Source organism: Chrysemys picta, chromosome 3 (assembly GCF_011386835.1).
Source record: "Chrysemys picta bellii isolate R12L10 chromosome 3, ASM1138683v2, whole genome shotgun sequence".
In the NCBI taxonomy this organism is placed as follows: domain Eukaryota; kingdom Metazoa; phylum Chordata; order Testudines; family Emydidae; genus Chrysemys; species Chrysemys picta.
Genome location: NC_088793.1, coordinates 159546843 through 159563845, shown reverse-complemented (window position 1 = coordinate 159563845; position 17003 = coordinate 159546843). Strand labels below are relative to the sequence as shown.

The following is a 17003-nucleotide window of genomic DNA, read 5'->3' as shown; positions in this document are numbered from 1 at the left end:
GGAATTATTTTTAACAGTATTTTATTCACCCTTCTTACACACTTACACACACACACACACACAATAATCTACAAAGGTAACTTGTGAAACAAATTCCTATCCTGGCTAGGTGTGGTATTTGAAGACCTTTTTGTTTTGTTTTTTAAAATTATCCAAATAATCTTCTCATGCCTTCTTTCAAATCTTAAAACAAAATTATAGTTAAAAAGAGAGGCAGATTAGCTGTTGCTGGCACCTTAGACTCTCATTGGCTTTCAGCCACCCCCTCTCAATCGCTGCCCAGTGTATGTAACTATGACCTATTTACGGTGTGTGTACAGAACAAAATCATCTGTAAGAAAAACTTTGTCTTTAATACCTTTCTTCACTGTTTAAGCTAATGCTTCCACCACAGTGCACATTCTAATTGTCTTCAGGATTGCTGCTACTAAGAAGGGTGAGTTCCTCAATTGGCTCAGTGGAAAATAACTTACGCCTGGGATTTTGTCATACTTTAATTTTTTAAAACTGAAGTTTTGGAAAGCATGTTGATTGTGCTAGATATTCCTAGTCTAACCGTATGGTTTGTGCTGCTATTATGCATTATCTCAAATATCTACAGAGACTTCTAGGTGGCAAACTAAATGTTTTGATTTCTTTAAATAACCTTTAAAAAGAATCTCTTCAAAATATTTATAAGCTTGGTTTTCAATGGCTAGTGGTTGATGTGAGGGGAGGGCAGAAACTGTAACCACCACGTTGATTACTGCTAAATGCTGGCTGCCGTGCAGCCCTGTCTCTCTCACTAACTGTTAAAAAGGTGTCAGCAAACTGCAGTGGACGCTTTTGATGGTTACTTTTAGTTTACATTGAAGTCTGTTTTTATAAATAGTACTTTTTCAGTTAGTCTTTATACTGACCGAAGTGAACTTTTTCCAGGCAGCTCTAGGGTGCACCACTGCTTCTCAACCACAAGCTGGCTGTAAACCAGAGGCAGCCAACAGTGTGTGTTCGTTTGAATTATACATTTTGGTCTGGTGTCACTTTTAACTTTGGGTTTTGGTTGAACAAGTAAAAGGCCTTTGAAACAGACACACAGCCGCCTATGGCTCACTTCCATTCCCTTCCTGCTGATGCCCTTTTTTTTAGAGAGAGCTCATCCTGCTCTCTGCCTGTTGTCTGTATACAATGTAGCTCCCTGAATGGGAGGCAGGATTTGGGGAGCCCAGAGTCCAGCTCTTGAAGGACTATCTGTGCACTCATTTGCAGGGATATTTGGAAGGCATGTTGGGGCTGGCAGTAAGAAGACTGCACAGATCCACAGACCGTGGCCTTCCGTGAAGCCGGCTGTAGAGACTACGACATCCCTAAGAGCCCACTTGCAAAAAGGATTCAATCTTCACCTTTTGCTTTAGAAAACTTTAACCTAGTGGCTCCCAGCTAAGAGGCTGATGGTTTGAGCTGTTTCCTGCTGAATTGCCTGAGGCTTTGTGCCTGTGGTTGCTACATACCACTTTGAAGACTGTTGTTTTCTTATTTAGTCAAGAGTGGAAGTTGGATAAAATCAACTTTAGACCCCGTCTCTTATGTGGTATTTATTGAAATCTTATTATCAGGCTTTAACTTTTTGTCTCATTTATTCTGTTGCCCAACTTAATCGTTTCCACTGATGTAATAATCAGGTTTTTTTAAAATATAAGATCTCCTTTTCAAAGAGGTTGTCCTTGATTCTTGGAGAGAAGCTTATTTTTCCATTGAAGAAATGTACAGCAATGATGGACTCTGCATGGAGAAACAAAAGCATGTACTGAAGTACTTTGCTAAATTGGTGCTTTAGGCCTCAACAATACAGTTAGATCCACTGGCGGACCCTTATGCCTGCAGAAAGCCCATGCTGTTTAATGTAGGCAAGGGTCCACCTACTCTTGGATCTAGTTGTATGGATTGGGGCCTATATGGAGATCTAGTTTCAGGACTAGGGTCTTACCGTTTTCAATGTAAACTGTTTTGAATTTTTGAACACTGGAAAAAATTATGCTGCCTGCTAAATTTGGTTTCTTTAATTTTCTCTAGAAATACTGCAGATCCATCGAACAGTCAGAGTATGGCTATGAACAATGGCAATAATGATTTTGTGGTCCTGAGTAATGGCAGCATCCTCCCCAGTGCTACCAGTCCCAGCATCCTTTCAGCTACTGATGGAGGCATTGCAGCCCAACATCTCCCCTCCAAGGAAGCACCAAGAGCAAAAGTGAGTCTAAATGGATGCCTGCAACTTAATGGTACAATCAAACCATCCTTTCTGCCTTTAGACAACCAAAGAACTCAACAGATGTTGACACAATGCTGCCACCCTTGCCCATACCATCATCCTTTAAGTAGCCATAATAAACAGCAAGAATGTCATTCACTGGCTGGGAGCACAGCACCATCTCCTATGACTTCCTGCTGCCTGCAGCCACATACTGAATATTCAACATCTATCTGCCAAAAACATACACCTATGTATCAGACCACCTGCTGCCTTCAACACTCCCCATCATTCTGCCTTCATCATCAATGGCCTGACCATTTTCAACATCAGTCTGTTCAACAACATGTAACCAGTGTAAGGTGAGTGGAATGAATTTTCAATGGTGTTCAATATGCAACTAATTCTACATGTATTCCATTTTACTTTTTACAAAAATAAGAAAAGGTCAAAAAGAAGAGTGAGGTAAATCTTTTATACATATTGTTTTGCAGACAGTAATAAAATCTGAGGCAGACCCCACTTAAATGCATGCAAACTGTGAGGATGATATACTTTATCTTAATAATGTCACTATTTGAATTTGAGGGTTTACTGTTCAGGGGAACTAATTCATGTCAAGAACATGTATGTAGTGTAGGAAAGCTTCCCTTTTTTCTTCCCACAAAGACATATCCTCCTAGGAGTTGTTTGGGTCATGTGGAAGTCATGCAGTTCTTCCTGTTAATTAGCTGTCACTTACAGCTTTCAAAACTCCATGATAAAAGCTACTTCTCATTGCTAGGTTTCAGAGTAGCAGCCATGTTAGTCTGTATCCACAAAAAGAACAGGAGTACTTGTGGCACCTTAGAGGCCCACTTCTTCGGATGCATATAGAATGGAACATATATTGAGGAGATATATATCTAAATATAAATTCGTTAGTCTCTAAGGTGCCACTCCTGTTCTTTCCTCATTGCTAGTCAGCTCTTCGGCTTCTAGGAGAGCAAATAGTGATAGTTTTAGCTGAATTGTGAGAATTATGCAACCAGTTGAGAAGATCACAGATAGCAAATGGGCTGGAATCTTTCATTCAGTATTTCTGTTATTATCTGATCTTTTGGATCCCAAAGTGAGACTCATTCATCTACCAGACAGTTAGGGGTTGTCTACACTACCAAGTTTTGCTGACAAAACTTATGTCGACACCCAAAAGTCGACAAAACAAAAATCGCACCCACGGCGCCACGACCCCAGCCGGAGCGCCAACCGGAGTGCGGCAAGTCGCGCGGCCCCCCCCCCGCCGGCAATCCGAAGTGCCGCCCCAGGAATCGGGCCCTGCACTTGCTAAAGCCAGCCCTGCTCATAGGGGTGGAAGTTTTTTGTCACCAAAACTGGGCAGTTTTTTGGAACAAAAGTCCCATTGTAGTGTGTATGTTCTTACTGTTTTGTCGCCAAAAGGCAGTTTTTGGCAACAAAACTTGCCAGTGTAGACAAGCCCTAAGCCTCCCAATTCAATCAATTCGAGGTTTGTTACACTTTATCTAGATCAGTGGTTCCCAAACTGGGGTTTGTGAACCCCTGGGGGTTTGCAAAATGTTACAAAGGGTTCTCAGGGGAAAAAATTCCCTTATGGCAGAAAGAGCTGTCTCTAGGGACCCCGGGCAGCCTGGGGCCAGCAGCCCGGAGCCCCTGGACTTCCAAGAGCTAAGCAGATCAAAGCAAGCATATTTATCACACTGAGGAGATTTAAACTTCAAGAGTCCTTATAAGAAATGGAAAGGGAGGTGGATATTTTTTGCTGTTTTTAAAATTAAATAGGCAGCTAGTATTGTTTTTAAAATTATTACGAAGAACAGGTTTAAGTTTTGTTGTAACGTGCATTGTTTGCCTGGACTGCTCAAGACCTGAATGCTTGTGTAGGAGGAACTCTTTGAGTTGGTTTCTTAAATACCTTCATTCTTTCACATCTGATACTCCTTGATGAAACATAGAAGCCTTGTCTTATAATAGGCTTATTCAAAGTGATACAAGCTATGAAAGTGAGATCTTGCCGTTTTCATAATGTAATAAAAATACTGTAATGATAAATAATAAGTAATAATAAATAGTGTGCAATAAACATGTCATAAAACAAATTTTATATTTCCAAGATCACTGCTTTTATAATTTATACTCGGGTAAAGCAGAAAATCCCTGGAAATAATCATTTTTAGGAGGGGGTTTGCGAGACTTGACGTTTTAGTGAAAGGGGTTCACAGGTTATTAAAGTTTGGGAACCACTGATCTAGATAGTGGCTATTAAAATTACAGCAGTCTCTTCAGGGCTCTTTTTCTTCAAAGCACAGCTCCTGCTGCTGTCAGTTGCAACTGTCAGTAATCAGCAGTTTTGTGACTCAGGCTCTTCCTGTCTCAAATTGGGCACCCTGAAAATGAGGAAAAGCCAAACTTTTCACAGGCTAAGTGACTTGCAAATCATCACAGAGGAACTTTGTAGAGTGAGGGATAGACACCTGTTTTCAGAGTAGAATCACACATTATGGAGCAAATCGTATTCGTTCCTTCATAGCTATAGAGCGCCACAGACACAGATGAAAGATTGGTTTCAGAGTAGCAGCCGTGTTAGTCTGTATCCGCAAAAAGAACAAGAGTACTTGTGGCACCTTAGAGACTAACAAATTTATTAGAGCATAAGCTTTCGTGGAGCAGTCCACGAAAGCTTATGAAAAGCTTATGCTCTAATAAATTTGTTAGTCTCTAAGGTGCCACAAGTACTCTTGTTCTTTTTGCGGATGAAAGATTGCTGCATTGGGTGAAGACTACAGGATTTAGGGAACCCAGTTTATCACTTTAATTTCCTGAATCTCACTGTAGATCAGTGGTTCCCAACCTTGATTAAAAGCTGTTTTCTTGGGGTGGTGAAAAACTATCAAGCCTTCCTGGATGTGAAAAAAACTTTGCAAATATAAATAGCTCCAGCAATGATACTTATTACATTTATTATAGGCAGACTTGGCAAAGACTTCAATAGTTAAAGTTACCTAATAGTTTCCATTATAAGACCCTATTTTCAATTTTTTAATAACATTGTCAGACTATTCAGCTTGAAATTCTCAATGTTTGGTGTCTGCTTCAGGCTGAATTTTTGTTTGTTTGTTTTTGTTTTTGAGAAATTTCAACAAAAATGGTTCATCCATTTCTGCCAGTGAGGTTTGGGAAGAAAATGTTTCACTAACATTAAATTCTTACAACTATTTGACAAGCATCTCCATGCTTTAGAGGAGGCACTTGCAATTTACCAGATGGGTTCACCCTAGGGTCAGAGAGGTGGCTTTTCTCGTCCCTGTGAAAAGCCACTCAATTTGGCTCAGCTCTAATACTTCGGGAGTGTGGGGGGAGAGGAATTACCATGTGTCCATGCTCAGTAGAGGCTTGTTAGCGTCTGGCAACTAGACTTTTAGTGGATTCCATCTGGATTGTGGGTGATCTTGTTGCACGGCTAAAAAGGACTTTCCTTGCAATTGCTCCTCCCAGTTGCCGGGCTCCACTGTCACTGGGCATCAAAACTGACAGCAAGGAGACCATCTTTCTTGTGCTCTCAATGCTAGCCTTTGTTGGAGCCCAGATGTAGAAAGCCAGGAGGAAGTTTCTGGTGGAGTGGAAGGGGTGTGGAGACCGGGGCAGAACATTCCCTCTCCAGAACAGAACCCAGGATTTCTGAGTCCCAATAGTACTCTAGTGTCTAGCAAACAGTTATGCACTGGCAGAGTGTCTGGGTAGTCCTCCCTCCACAGCTGATCAATATAAAAGGATAACAGCCCATTGATACTCCCAATTAGTAGAGCTGTTCAAAATATTTGTCAAAATAAATGTCCTTAGTTTTTCAACCAAAACACATGTTTTGGTGGAAAATTTATGTTTAATCTAAATGAAAAACCAGGAACCAAAATTTTGGCAGTAAAAATATTTCTTTTTAGTGAAAATGTTTTGGGTTTTTGAAAATAAACTTTTAAAATAAAAAATGATTTTCAAAACCCAAATTTATATGGTTTTTCATCAATTTTGTGATAAATTTCTAAGAGGAAAAAAAAAATTTTTTTTCAAATTTTCTTGCATGAAATAACGAGTTTTTCACCTGCTTTACCACTTATTTCTGTTAGCTTAACTGGTTTGCTGATGACCCAAGTGACAGCCAGTGTAATTCCACCTAATGAATTTGTTTTCTGTTTTTTTTAAAGCTTACAAAATCACATACAAAAAACCTCCTACATTATTTTAATGTTAAAGTTCAAATTCAACCACTGCATGTCTAAGAAATACCAAAATTAAGGTAGCCTGTTCGACCTTGATTTGTCCTCTTTATGTGTTTGTATGATATAGTCTTAGTGCACAGGATGGATGCTGTTCAGGGAATGAATCAGGTTTGTGTAGTGAAGGAGGCTGTTGTCTGTAGGACAACAAGGGAGGGATCTGCAGGAAGAGAAAAGATGGTCTCATGGGTCAGGCAGTTGAATGCCGCCAAAGAGAACTTACTGTCTGAAATGGGCGTCGCGAGTTTCCATATATATTGTGATGCATTGATTTTCAAGTCAAATTTGCTCAATTTAAAAATAAAAAGATGTCTTTTCTAATGGCTACCTCAGGGATCTTGAGGCAAGCTGCATTTTTTCCTCATTGCACCTCATCACTATTTGGGGTAAATGTCGGAGTAAATCGCTACACCTATGTAATCCCTGTGCCAGTAATATGGTTGCATTGCTGCAAATAAGGACAGAATTTGACCCTGCAATTAGAACTTTATGTAGCATCTGCTACTATTAACTATCGGTGTTGGGGTTCTCTATCCATCATTATATGAAAATATTCAGGACATTTTTTCCCCCGCACGTTTCATTCCTTTTATAGTGAGCAGGTTTTCTCAGAGGAGATTTTGCAGCACTGTTAATAGGTGGTCAGACTCTGAATTTGTCTGGCTTCTTCTGACAGCTCATTCCCCTAGCCAAATGTCTTTGATAATCTTCACCTTGTCATTTAGGTTTAATGAGGTGACCAGGACTCTGAGGCTGGGTGCCATGCTGAGAACTGAGGGGAGATACCTTATATGTGAGGAGAGTATGCTCTCATCATAATTTGAAGTACAACACCCCCATGCCCTTCTGATCAGGGTCATTTTGGTTTTGCTTGGGTTGAGTTAGCTGCTGTACATCTAGGTCAGGGATCGGCAACCTTTGGCACCCGGCCCATCAGGGTAAGCCCCTGGCAGGCTGGGCCGGTTTGTTTACCTGCAGCGTCCGCAGGTTCGGCCGATCGCAGTTCCCACTGGCCGCGGTTCACCGTTCCAGGCCAATGGGGGCTGCGGGAAGGGTGGCCAGCTCATCCCTTGGCCCATGCCGCTTTCCACAGTCCGCATTGGTCTGGAGCGGCGAACCGCAGCCAGTGGGAGCTGCGATCGGCCGGACCTGCGGACACTGCAGCAAACAAACCGGCCTGGCCCGCCCGCAGCTTACCCGGACGGGCCGGGTGCCAAAGGTTGCCAATCCCTGATCTAGGTGTAGATCTCTTGTATGTATTGTGACGTGATGGGGATGGTTGCATTCATGGAAAAAAGTGTACAACAGAGTGTCCTCAATTATGCTTTTGGCAAAAGAACCGGTGTTTCACTACCTCCACTACAAATGGTCTCATAGCTATTGAAGAGTGGGGATTGATCCCTGTGACCTTGCTTGTGAAGGCAGTTGAAGGGGAGGACAGTTGTCCAATTTACTGTTTGGGGCTTTGCAGTGTTAAAAAGAGTATTAAACAGTAAAACCATATTTTTGTTGCTAAATAAATCAGATAACATTGAATACACAAAATGAATGGATCTGTTGAGTTAGTGTCATTTTTACATACTCACTTAACTATACTTTAAACCTCAAAAATTAGACTGATTAGTTTCCTTTTCCAGAGATGTTTCTTCATACATACACTAATTTGGAAATCATTTGTGTGTTTTGACAAAAGTATTTTTAAATGCAAGTTTTCCGAAATTTAGTTAACTTTAGTGTATAATCAAGCTAGCTTTCATTGCTATTCTTCAATTGTATAAATATATATTCAGGTATTGGTTATAATTGCGGAGTTGGAGAAGAAGGTACATTATATGGAAAGAAACTTTGCACAAATCTTTTCCCTAAAATTTAAAGCATATAGGAAAGTAACCAATTATTTCAGCATGGCTGGTTGTGTCAAGGCTAAAGCATAACATTTGTCAGTGACCTAATCTTAAAAGAATTAAGGGCTGGTATATCCCTGTGGATTAAAGAGTATAAAGAAGAGAGACTGAAGAATTGTACATTTGTGCTCGCCTTTTAAACTAAGCTGGATTGCAGGGTTTATAATGTGTTCAACTTGAAATTTTGTAGTTTGACTACATTTGCAATAAAATATCTACATCTAACAAGAACTGTTCAAATGAATACCATCAAATTAATATATTTTTGAATAACTTTTAAAATCTCATTTTACTCAGTTTTTATAACCTTTTACAGTGTTAAGACTTAAATCTCTTTCATTCACTAAATATTTGTGTTTACGTGGGAAGAACTAGTTACCTGTGTATGAAAGATTGCTCGGGGGTGGGGGGGTGCTAAGCTGTTGCTATTTTATTTTACAATGGGGATGGAGGAAATGTTGTAACATGTTAGGAGTGGGCTGAGTTTTGTGGTGGTGGGTATAGTACATAGAAGAATTGTTTGCCAAGTCCATGCATATAAAAGTAGATAGAATAGATCAAATGTTGGGCCTAATAACACTGACCATGGCCTTTTAATAAATCAAACCTCTGAGATTTGAAAATCTTGGGTAAGAGATTGCAAATGTCCTGAATTAACTTAACACTTGATACATGGTTAAGAAAACAGTTGAATTAACTCTCTTGCCATGAGCAGAATATCTCACTGTAATAGGGTTACCATACGTCCAGATTTTCCTGGACATGTCCGGCTTTTTGGGCTCCAAATCCCCGTCAGGGAGGAAATCCCAAAAAGCCGGACATGTCCGGGAAAATCGGGACATGCGGGGCTGGCCGTGCGGGTGCTCGGGGGCCGTGCCGGGCCGGGGGCTCGGGGGCCGGGGGCCGGGTCGGGGGAGCGGGGCTGGGCCGGGACGGGGGCTCGGGGAACGGGACGGGGGCTCGGGGAACGGGCCGGCGGTGCCGGGACGGGGGCTCGGGGGACGGGACGGGGGCTCGGGGGACGGGACGGCGGTGCCGGGACAGCGGTGCGGTGCCGAGGGCCGGGCTGGGGACCGGCGGTGCGGGGCCGGGGGCCGGGGGTGCTTGGCCAGGGGTCCAGGAGCCGGGCTGGGGACCGGCAGTGCTGGGTGGGCCAGGGGTGCTCGGCCGGGCCCAGGGCTGGCACCCCAGGACCCGAGCCGACCCAGGCTGGAAACGCTGGGGGGGCCAGCCTGGGCCGCGCCTCCTCCCCCCACGCCCCCCCTTACCTGCTTCAGGCTTCCCGCGAATCAAATGTTCGCGGGAAGCAGGGGAGGGGGCGGAGACTTTGGGGAGGGGGCGGAGTTGGGGCGTGGGGGCGTGGGTGGGGCTGGGGGCGGGGCCGGGGCCCCATGGAGTGTCCTCCTTTCGGAGGCACTAAATATGGTAACCCTAACTGTAAAATGGTTTAGCATCTGTGAAATCCCAGCTGTCTGCCCAAACTATAGAATTAAATTACCCAGACTTTAAATGTTGCTTTCAAACCAATGTTTTCTGAACTTTATTTTTCATAGAGAGGGTTGTGGTTTATTTTTAGTTTTTGGAGGGCTTTCTACCTCCTCCTCCTTTTCAAATGCCCCCACATCCCAATGACCCTCACTGAGGCAGAGAGAGGCGGAGCTTGGGCACATTGGCAATTCTCAAACTGTAGTGCTTAGAACACTGGCAGGTCACATTGGTCTTATTCTTTCTGTACCTTTGTTTTCAGCTGCTTCTATAGCCAACCAGGGTACCCCCCACAAAGAAGCAGTTGGAGACAAGGTGGGAGGAATCAGCAAAACCGTTATTAGAGTCTCCTGTCCTCCAAAAGGAGGAGGAGAAGTATTATGACCCACCTTCGCAACCAGAGGCACTGGTGGGACTGGAGCTGCCAGGGAAGATGGAGACTATGCAGCCCAGCATATAGGGGGAGAGAGGAAGAACAAAAGACAATGTGATTAATTTTTCAAATGGAACAAAACACTGCATTAAAGAAAATTAAAAATACTTTTAATGCTTTCTTGATACTTTCCCATTTCAGTTATTCACATAGGGCTGATAAGCAGGATAAATGGAAAGTGATGGTAACTGCAAAGATTACATTTCTTAAAATGTAGTCTGAACTATGGAAAGCATGATAACCCCGCTGTATGCAGTTTCTTTTCAAGCAGAGTTGCACTGTTTTTTCTCAGATTCATGTGCCTTTTTTAAAAATAGACAGCTATAGTCAAAATACTGAATGCTGTCCTTGATACCTTGATGTTGAGTCTTTTAGAATAATGTCTTTTGTGTGATTCAGCCTAGAGAACTTAAACCTATATATTCATATACGGACTGAATAGAGGCAAAGGGGAGGAGGTCCTACTGGAGGCAAGTGAACCATTCCACTTAATCTCCTGTTAATACAGCACTTACACACCTATAGGATTGGGTCCACAAATGGGACACCAATGTTCTTCGCACATCTCCAAAGTAGAGAGAGGCTCAATATCTTCCCAAATCACTTACGTTTTGAGGTGAAGTTGCAGAAACTATTGACTGCAGCTGATAAACAAGTAAAATGTTCTGTGGGAGGTGACACAAATATCAGAATGTTACGGAAACTAATTAACGATTCTTGATAAAAGTACAATACTAATTCACGGTGTTTCACATATACAAAATACTATACAAACAATTGAGCCTTACAACTCCCTGCAAAGAAAGAAGGTGGTATCCCCATTTTACCGATTGGGAAACTGACACAAGGAGGTGGTGGTTTCTCTAAGGCAGTGGTGGGCAACCTGGGGCCCGTCAGGGTAATCCGCTGGCGGGCCGCGAGACAGTGTTTACATTGACTGTCCGTGGGCACAGTCCCCCACTGCTCCCAGTGGCTGCGGTTCATCATTCCCGGCAAATGGGAGCTGTGGGAAGCAGCGGCCAGCATGTCCCTGCGGCCGGCGCCGCTTCCCACAACTCCCATTGGCAGGGAATGGCAAACTGTGGTCACTGGGAGCTGCGGGCGGCCATGCCTGTGTATGGTCAGTGTAAAACACTGTCTCGCGGCCCGCCAGCAGATTACCCTAGTGGGCCGCAGGTTGCCCACTACTGCTCTAAAGTCACGCTACAGTGTTGTCAACATGAAGCATTCAAAAATGAGTCAAACCACAAAATAAATCTTTATATTGACTTAAAATTGATACTTCTAAAAATAATAAATTTGGCTTTATTTTCCTTGTTTTTTTAGCCTTTAGCTTTAAATCTTTTTCTCAGCAACCATGAGTGCTAAAAATTTACTTTTTAAATTAAAGCTGAGCTTCTCATCTTATCACATGATTCCAGGAGCTGAAACTTAAATAAGAACATCATTTTATGAGAGGAGATAAAACTACAGAATTCAGCAACAGTGCAGACGTAGCACATCAGTGGCAAAACTGTTCACATTTTAAGTAAGACTAAAATACACTACTTTACATAGATACATAAAGTGCTAACAAAGCGCTCATGTTTTCAGACCTATCATTCATCTTCTGTTGCAAAGGTAACGTTCAGTCGATTTAAGACCACTTTTAAAAAAACTATTGTGAGGTCACTAATTTATATCTTGAGTTCTGGGATTCTAGGGTCTGCTATATCTCAGAGTTTGGTGTCACACACTTGTCTAAACTGCATTTTCCAAATGCTTTAATACAATTGTCCATTTAATGAGTTCCTTTAAAAAAAAAAGTGTTTTATAAAAATGAGTGGCTGAAAAGTTGTGAACTGGGGATGGAATTTTTTTTAGCTGCCTCCTATCCATTTTACAGTTTCCTGCTAGTTACTTGGCAGACAACTGAGAACCAGAAAGAAATAAAAAGCTCTTGTTTTTAAAAAGCCTTTTTAAAAAGAGTGGAAAGGTTTGCCAAATACCAAGTCGTAATAACATGACTTTGTTATGAAACAGCTCCCTCCTCAATTCCAGGAAAAGGATATTTGTTATCTAGTACATTCCTTAAGTGCTTGCAGAGCTGCTATACATTATATTTAAGAAGAAATTACTGACTTGAACATTTTAGAAGGTTATTTCTCACTTCAGCAATATTTAAAAACTGTTCTAAAAATACTTCTATACTGAATCTCATTTAAAAATAAAAGATTTTGCATACTTCCAAACACTCTTAAATATAAACATATTTAGTTTACAATGTATTTCACACATTTAAAGGTTAAATTTCAAGGCTCCTTTGTTTTAATTTTTATGTTGAGGTATAAATAACTTTTTGTGTACAGTGTATGTGCATAAACCATAATAAACATCTGTAAGACAGAGACTTAGCTCAATAAACCTTGTTAGAAAACTAAAATAATACACGTTTCCAAAAGTAATCACTTATTCAGATCACCCCTGCGGGGTTGGTTCTGATCTGTTTTATCAACATTCAAACTGCTAAATGGCAGTTTCTGTTGTTCAGTTACTTTGCTTCTAGTTAGTACCTAGTGGATTGATGTCCACCCATAAACGCACTAAAATTCCACAGTATGTGCCAGTAATTGCTGTGTGGTAGTAATCTACATGGTAACAATAAAGCATTCCCAATCCCATCCATCTCTTTATTCTCATGTGGGGAGAGGGGGGCGAAGGTTTGCTTCACACACTCTTGTGGAATTATTTTACTCTGAGTTCCCATGGCGGCTGGAAGCACAATGCTAGGGAGAGCAGGGGCCCCAATTTAGCTAGCTCCTTTCCCTACCCGGGAAACACATTGCTCCATGGGATACCTATAATGGGGATTTCCATGGGCCAGGGAAGGGAAGGGATAGCGAAGCAAACTGATACATCCCTTTTGTGACATCAGCCAGGTTTGCCAAATCTAGGTTCTGTCCTCTTGTGCAAGTGAAGGGAAAGAACTGTCCCTCTGACTGAAATTTTCTTCCCCCAAACTGACTGATCTTCGAGTGTCAGTTTGTCAGCCTCAGTTTTTAGTCTTCAGTCTGACTTCCCTTTTATGTAAATTAGTCATACTCAGCCTTAATTTAATAGACTTGTTCAGGCTTAATTAATAAGTATTCTTAGATCCCATGATGATGATGACTATTGTACATAAGTTGCTTATGAAAACAATATTTTGTATTTTTCATTAGACACTTGCACAGAGCTTCAGGCAGTGGGATAACATGCAGAGACCATAGTGCAAAAAAAAAAAAAAAAAAGGCAGTTCATAATTAAATGCTTGACAAAATTAAAATAGTCTGTGCAGGTCAAAACTAAATGGTCTTAAACAACTTATTCATTAAGCAATCTAATGACTTTTTCAAGCTTTTTAATATACTAATTAAGCACTGCTATCTGTCTAGACTTCAGATTGCTTTGAGCTAAGTGTCTATGCAATAGCAAAAAGAACTTCTAAAATTCCTGCTTTGGTCTGTGTGCTCGAGAGTACCAGAGTCTTACAGTCTTTTGACCTTTAGAACCTGGTGCTTGTAAGTGGCAGAGACCAAGTGTGTTTGAAAATGAATTTCCCATGCCCTGGATCCCTCACCTTTCCGTGAACAACATAATAGTTAGTACTTAACTAGTGATCTGCTAGGCCTTTGAACTGTAGTCTTCAGAAGAGAGAAATTAACAGATAATATAAGAGGAGTGGCAAACAACATAACAAGTTCTTCCTTGTTTACTAAATTGGCTGGAAAAATAGCATCAACTGTGCTCCCCTTTAATAGGATGGACTGGTTTTGTGGTTGGGACAACTTTTAAAATTTGCATAAATTACATAAAGCTTGTTTGTGAAAGCCTTAAAAAGTACACGCAGAGCAAGAAAACACGGCAGTTTAAAAAGAAATGTGGTGGGATTTTTTTTTTCCAAATATATTGTCTGTTTTCATTCTCCAGACATTTTATAGTAGGCTAGTAACAAGGTTCAGTTTCAAAACAAGACAACACTAGACATTTTGGGGATGGAGGGAGAAACTAGACTCAACAAGGCTGTCTCTCTGCTTTTCAGTATTCTCATGGAGAAGCTGTAAGTAGCGGGTGGGTATATTCCTAGTATTCTGAGGCTTTTTTCTATGTGAGGGATGAAGAAGATGGGCTTCAAAAAGCAGCTTGTAAATAACCACAATTCTCTATATCTAGCCCCTTCCTACAATCTGTCCTTCCTCCTCTGTGACAGCATTTCATAATTCCGCCTTCATCTAGGAGCAAGTAATTTAATAGTTGACACACACATTTCTCAGTGAAGCAAATGTACTTGAACAGAGAAGGGGGAATAAAAGTGTGTATGTGAGAGAAAACAGCATGACCATTTCTACACTACAGAGATTGTACCAGCATAGCTACAGCATTGTAGTTGTGCCACCATAATCCCATAGTGTAGAATGCAGCCTATGTGGATGGAAGGGTTTTTCCGTCAGTATAGGAACTCCATCTCCCCGATCAATGGTTGCTAGTTTGAGGGAAGGATTCTTCTGTCAACCTAGTTGCGTCTACACTGATGTTAGGTTGGCATAGCTAAATTGGTCAGGGATGTGGATTTTTCACACATTGTACGACATTGTTATGGCAACCCAGATTTAAGGTGTAGACCCAGACCAAAGTGTGAGCCTCCTGAGTGTAATTGACATTAATTTTGTTACAACAATAACAGCAATATGAGATTACTACCCACCACCCTGGCTAAATAAATAAATCTTTATCAATATTGCATTGATGTTCATTCTACAAGTTGTCCAGTTGCACTAGTGGAGCAATATACATGATTTTACATGTAGAAATCCTGGGTTTACTGGAATCTTAGTAATCATTCATTGACATTATAGAATGTATTTAAACATACTCTACAGAAATAAAACTAGTTTTGAAAATAGTATCGCCATTGCTCTTGTGTAAATGCGAGGAGGTGACTGTACCGTTATATAAAAGCATGTACTATATTTTGAGCGGTTGAAACATTTTTTGAGAGCATGCATGACATGATTTACTTAACTGAGTATTTACAAATATGAATTATACTGGAAACTGAACTTTATTTTGTTTCTAATTTGGAGGTGCAATGTGTGTTAACAAATTGTAGGCATTATATGGGAATTCTAATAAGTTGCTCATTACAACAATTAAGTGAGATGACAAAAGATTTGACATTAATTTGAGACATAGCTATCTGGTCGCTTATACTATGAATGCTCACTCTTTTCATCCTTGTATCGTCTAAAGGAAGAAACTGTTGATTGTTCCTCATGTAAGCAGTTCTTCAGTCTTTGGTTCTTTCAGTGTGAAAACCTTGGAAAATCTAAAAATATAGAATCCTTTTAATCTGCAGCATAGTTTTTCCACTGTGGTGCCTGTTTTATTGCACAGTTTGTCTGCCTTCCTCACAGCTATCATACAAGCAATTCTCTGTCTCAGGCATCTATGATTAAAGAAAAATGAAAAATATGCAAACAATTTTAAGACCTATTTTTGCCCTGGGAAAATGGTAGTTATTAGCAGAACTATAAAAGGATCGCAAACTGGAAAAGTTCGAGGGACAATAATAAAAATCTGTAGTGTCTTTTACTGTAGGACCTCAAAGCTCTTTACAAACACTTTACATCTTACAGCACACCTGTTTAGGTAATTACCTACCTGTAAACATTAAGATAAGTAAACTTGAGGCACTAAGACCCAGATCCTGAACAGTGTTTAGGCTGCGAACTTCCAATGATTTCAGTGGAAGCTAGGAGCCTAAATACCTTTGGAGATCCGAGACTGAGGGCTAGATTGTGAAACCTCTACTCATGTTCACTACCTTCTCAAGTATTCCTATTGACTCCAGTGAGACTACTCCTAGTGTAAGGTACTATTCACTGTGAGTAAGGATATCATGATCTGTCCTGAATTAATTTCCCAATTTTACATAGCAAATCAGTAGCAGAGCTGTGAACAGAACCTGGTTTTCCCTACTCCCAGTCCCATATACTAACTAGCAGACCACAGAATAGTGATTTAGTGAATGCCAACTCTTAGCGGCATTATGGAATTTTGTAGACTGGAAAACAAAATTTTGGTGACTAGACCATGGAATCTAATTGGAGTCTGCAGGCTTGTGTTTGCCTTTTAAGAAAACTGCAAAGATTTCATGAATGTTGAGAAAAGGATCATTAGAAACAATGATCAAATTATTTTTTTTCTCACATTTCCAGTATTCACTGTCATATCCCCTAGGAAAATACTTCTGCAGAATTTTTATGTTATAATTTAAAAATTCATTGTGTATCTAGTTGATTCCATTGACGGATGGTTTTATGCTGACTTTTTATTCTTCTTATAACTTTTTTTATGCTGACAAACACTGATTACATTAATCCCATTTTCTTTAATTTATCCAGTAATCTAGCACTGCTTTTATTCTTTTCCATAAATAAAATACTGAACCACTGAAGTTTTCACCAAGTCCTGAATTTTTTCTCACTTGCTTCTTAATAAGTAAACCAGATTCAAATAATGAATTTCTTCTCAGGAAATAAAGTAGATGATATCTGAACAAGATGAGTGAATTTAATAGGCAAAGTCAGCAATGGATTAGAGAAGCCTTTTTTTTTTAAAATAAAATAATGGGTATATTAAGT

The 17003-nt window shown here is 40.6% G+C and overlaps 1 protein-coding gene across 21 annotated transcripts in view; it reads left to right on the top strand.

The window, feature by feature from the left end:
* The window catches only part of DISP1 (dispatched RND transporter family member 1), a 198634-nt gene that overhangs the window by 145936 nt on the left and 35695 nt on the right, over window positions 1-17003 (top strand). For 13 of the 21 annotated variants that reach the window (XM_065589394.1, XM_065589385.1, XM_065589381.1 and 10 more), the window contains one exon: window positions 2053-2592. The exons of 2 other annotated variants lie outside the window; for them this stretch is intronic. Coding sequence is in view for 10 of the 19 variants with exons in the window: in XM_065589385.1 (XP_065445457.1) it covers window positions 2084-2592 (509 nt within the window). In the remaining 9 variants the exon portion in view is untranslated. Of the gene's footprint in view, window positions 1-304; window positions 437-2052; window positions 2593-10170; window positions 10224-17003 lie in introns of those variants that run through there. 6 more of the 21 variants (XM_065589398.1, XM_065589399.1, XM_065589397.1 and 3 more) reach the window with 2 other exon arrangements.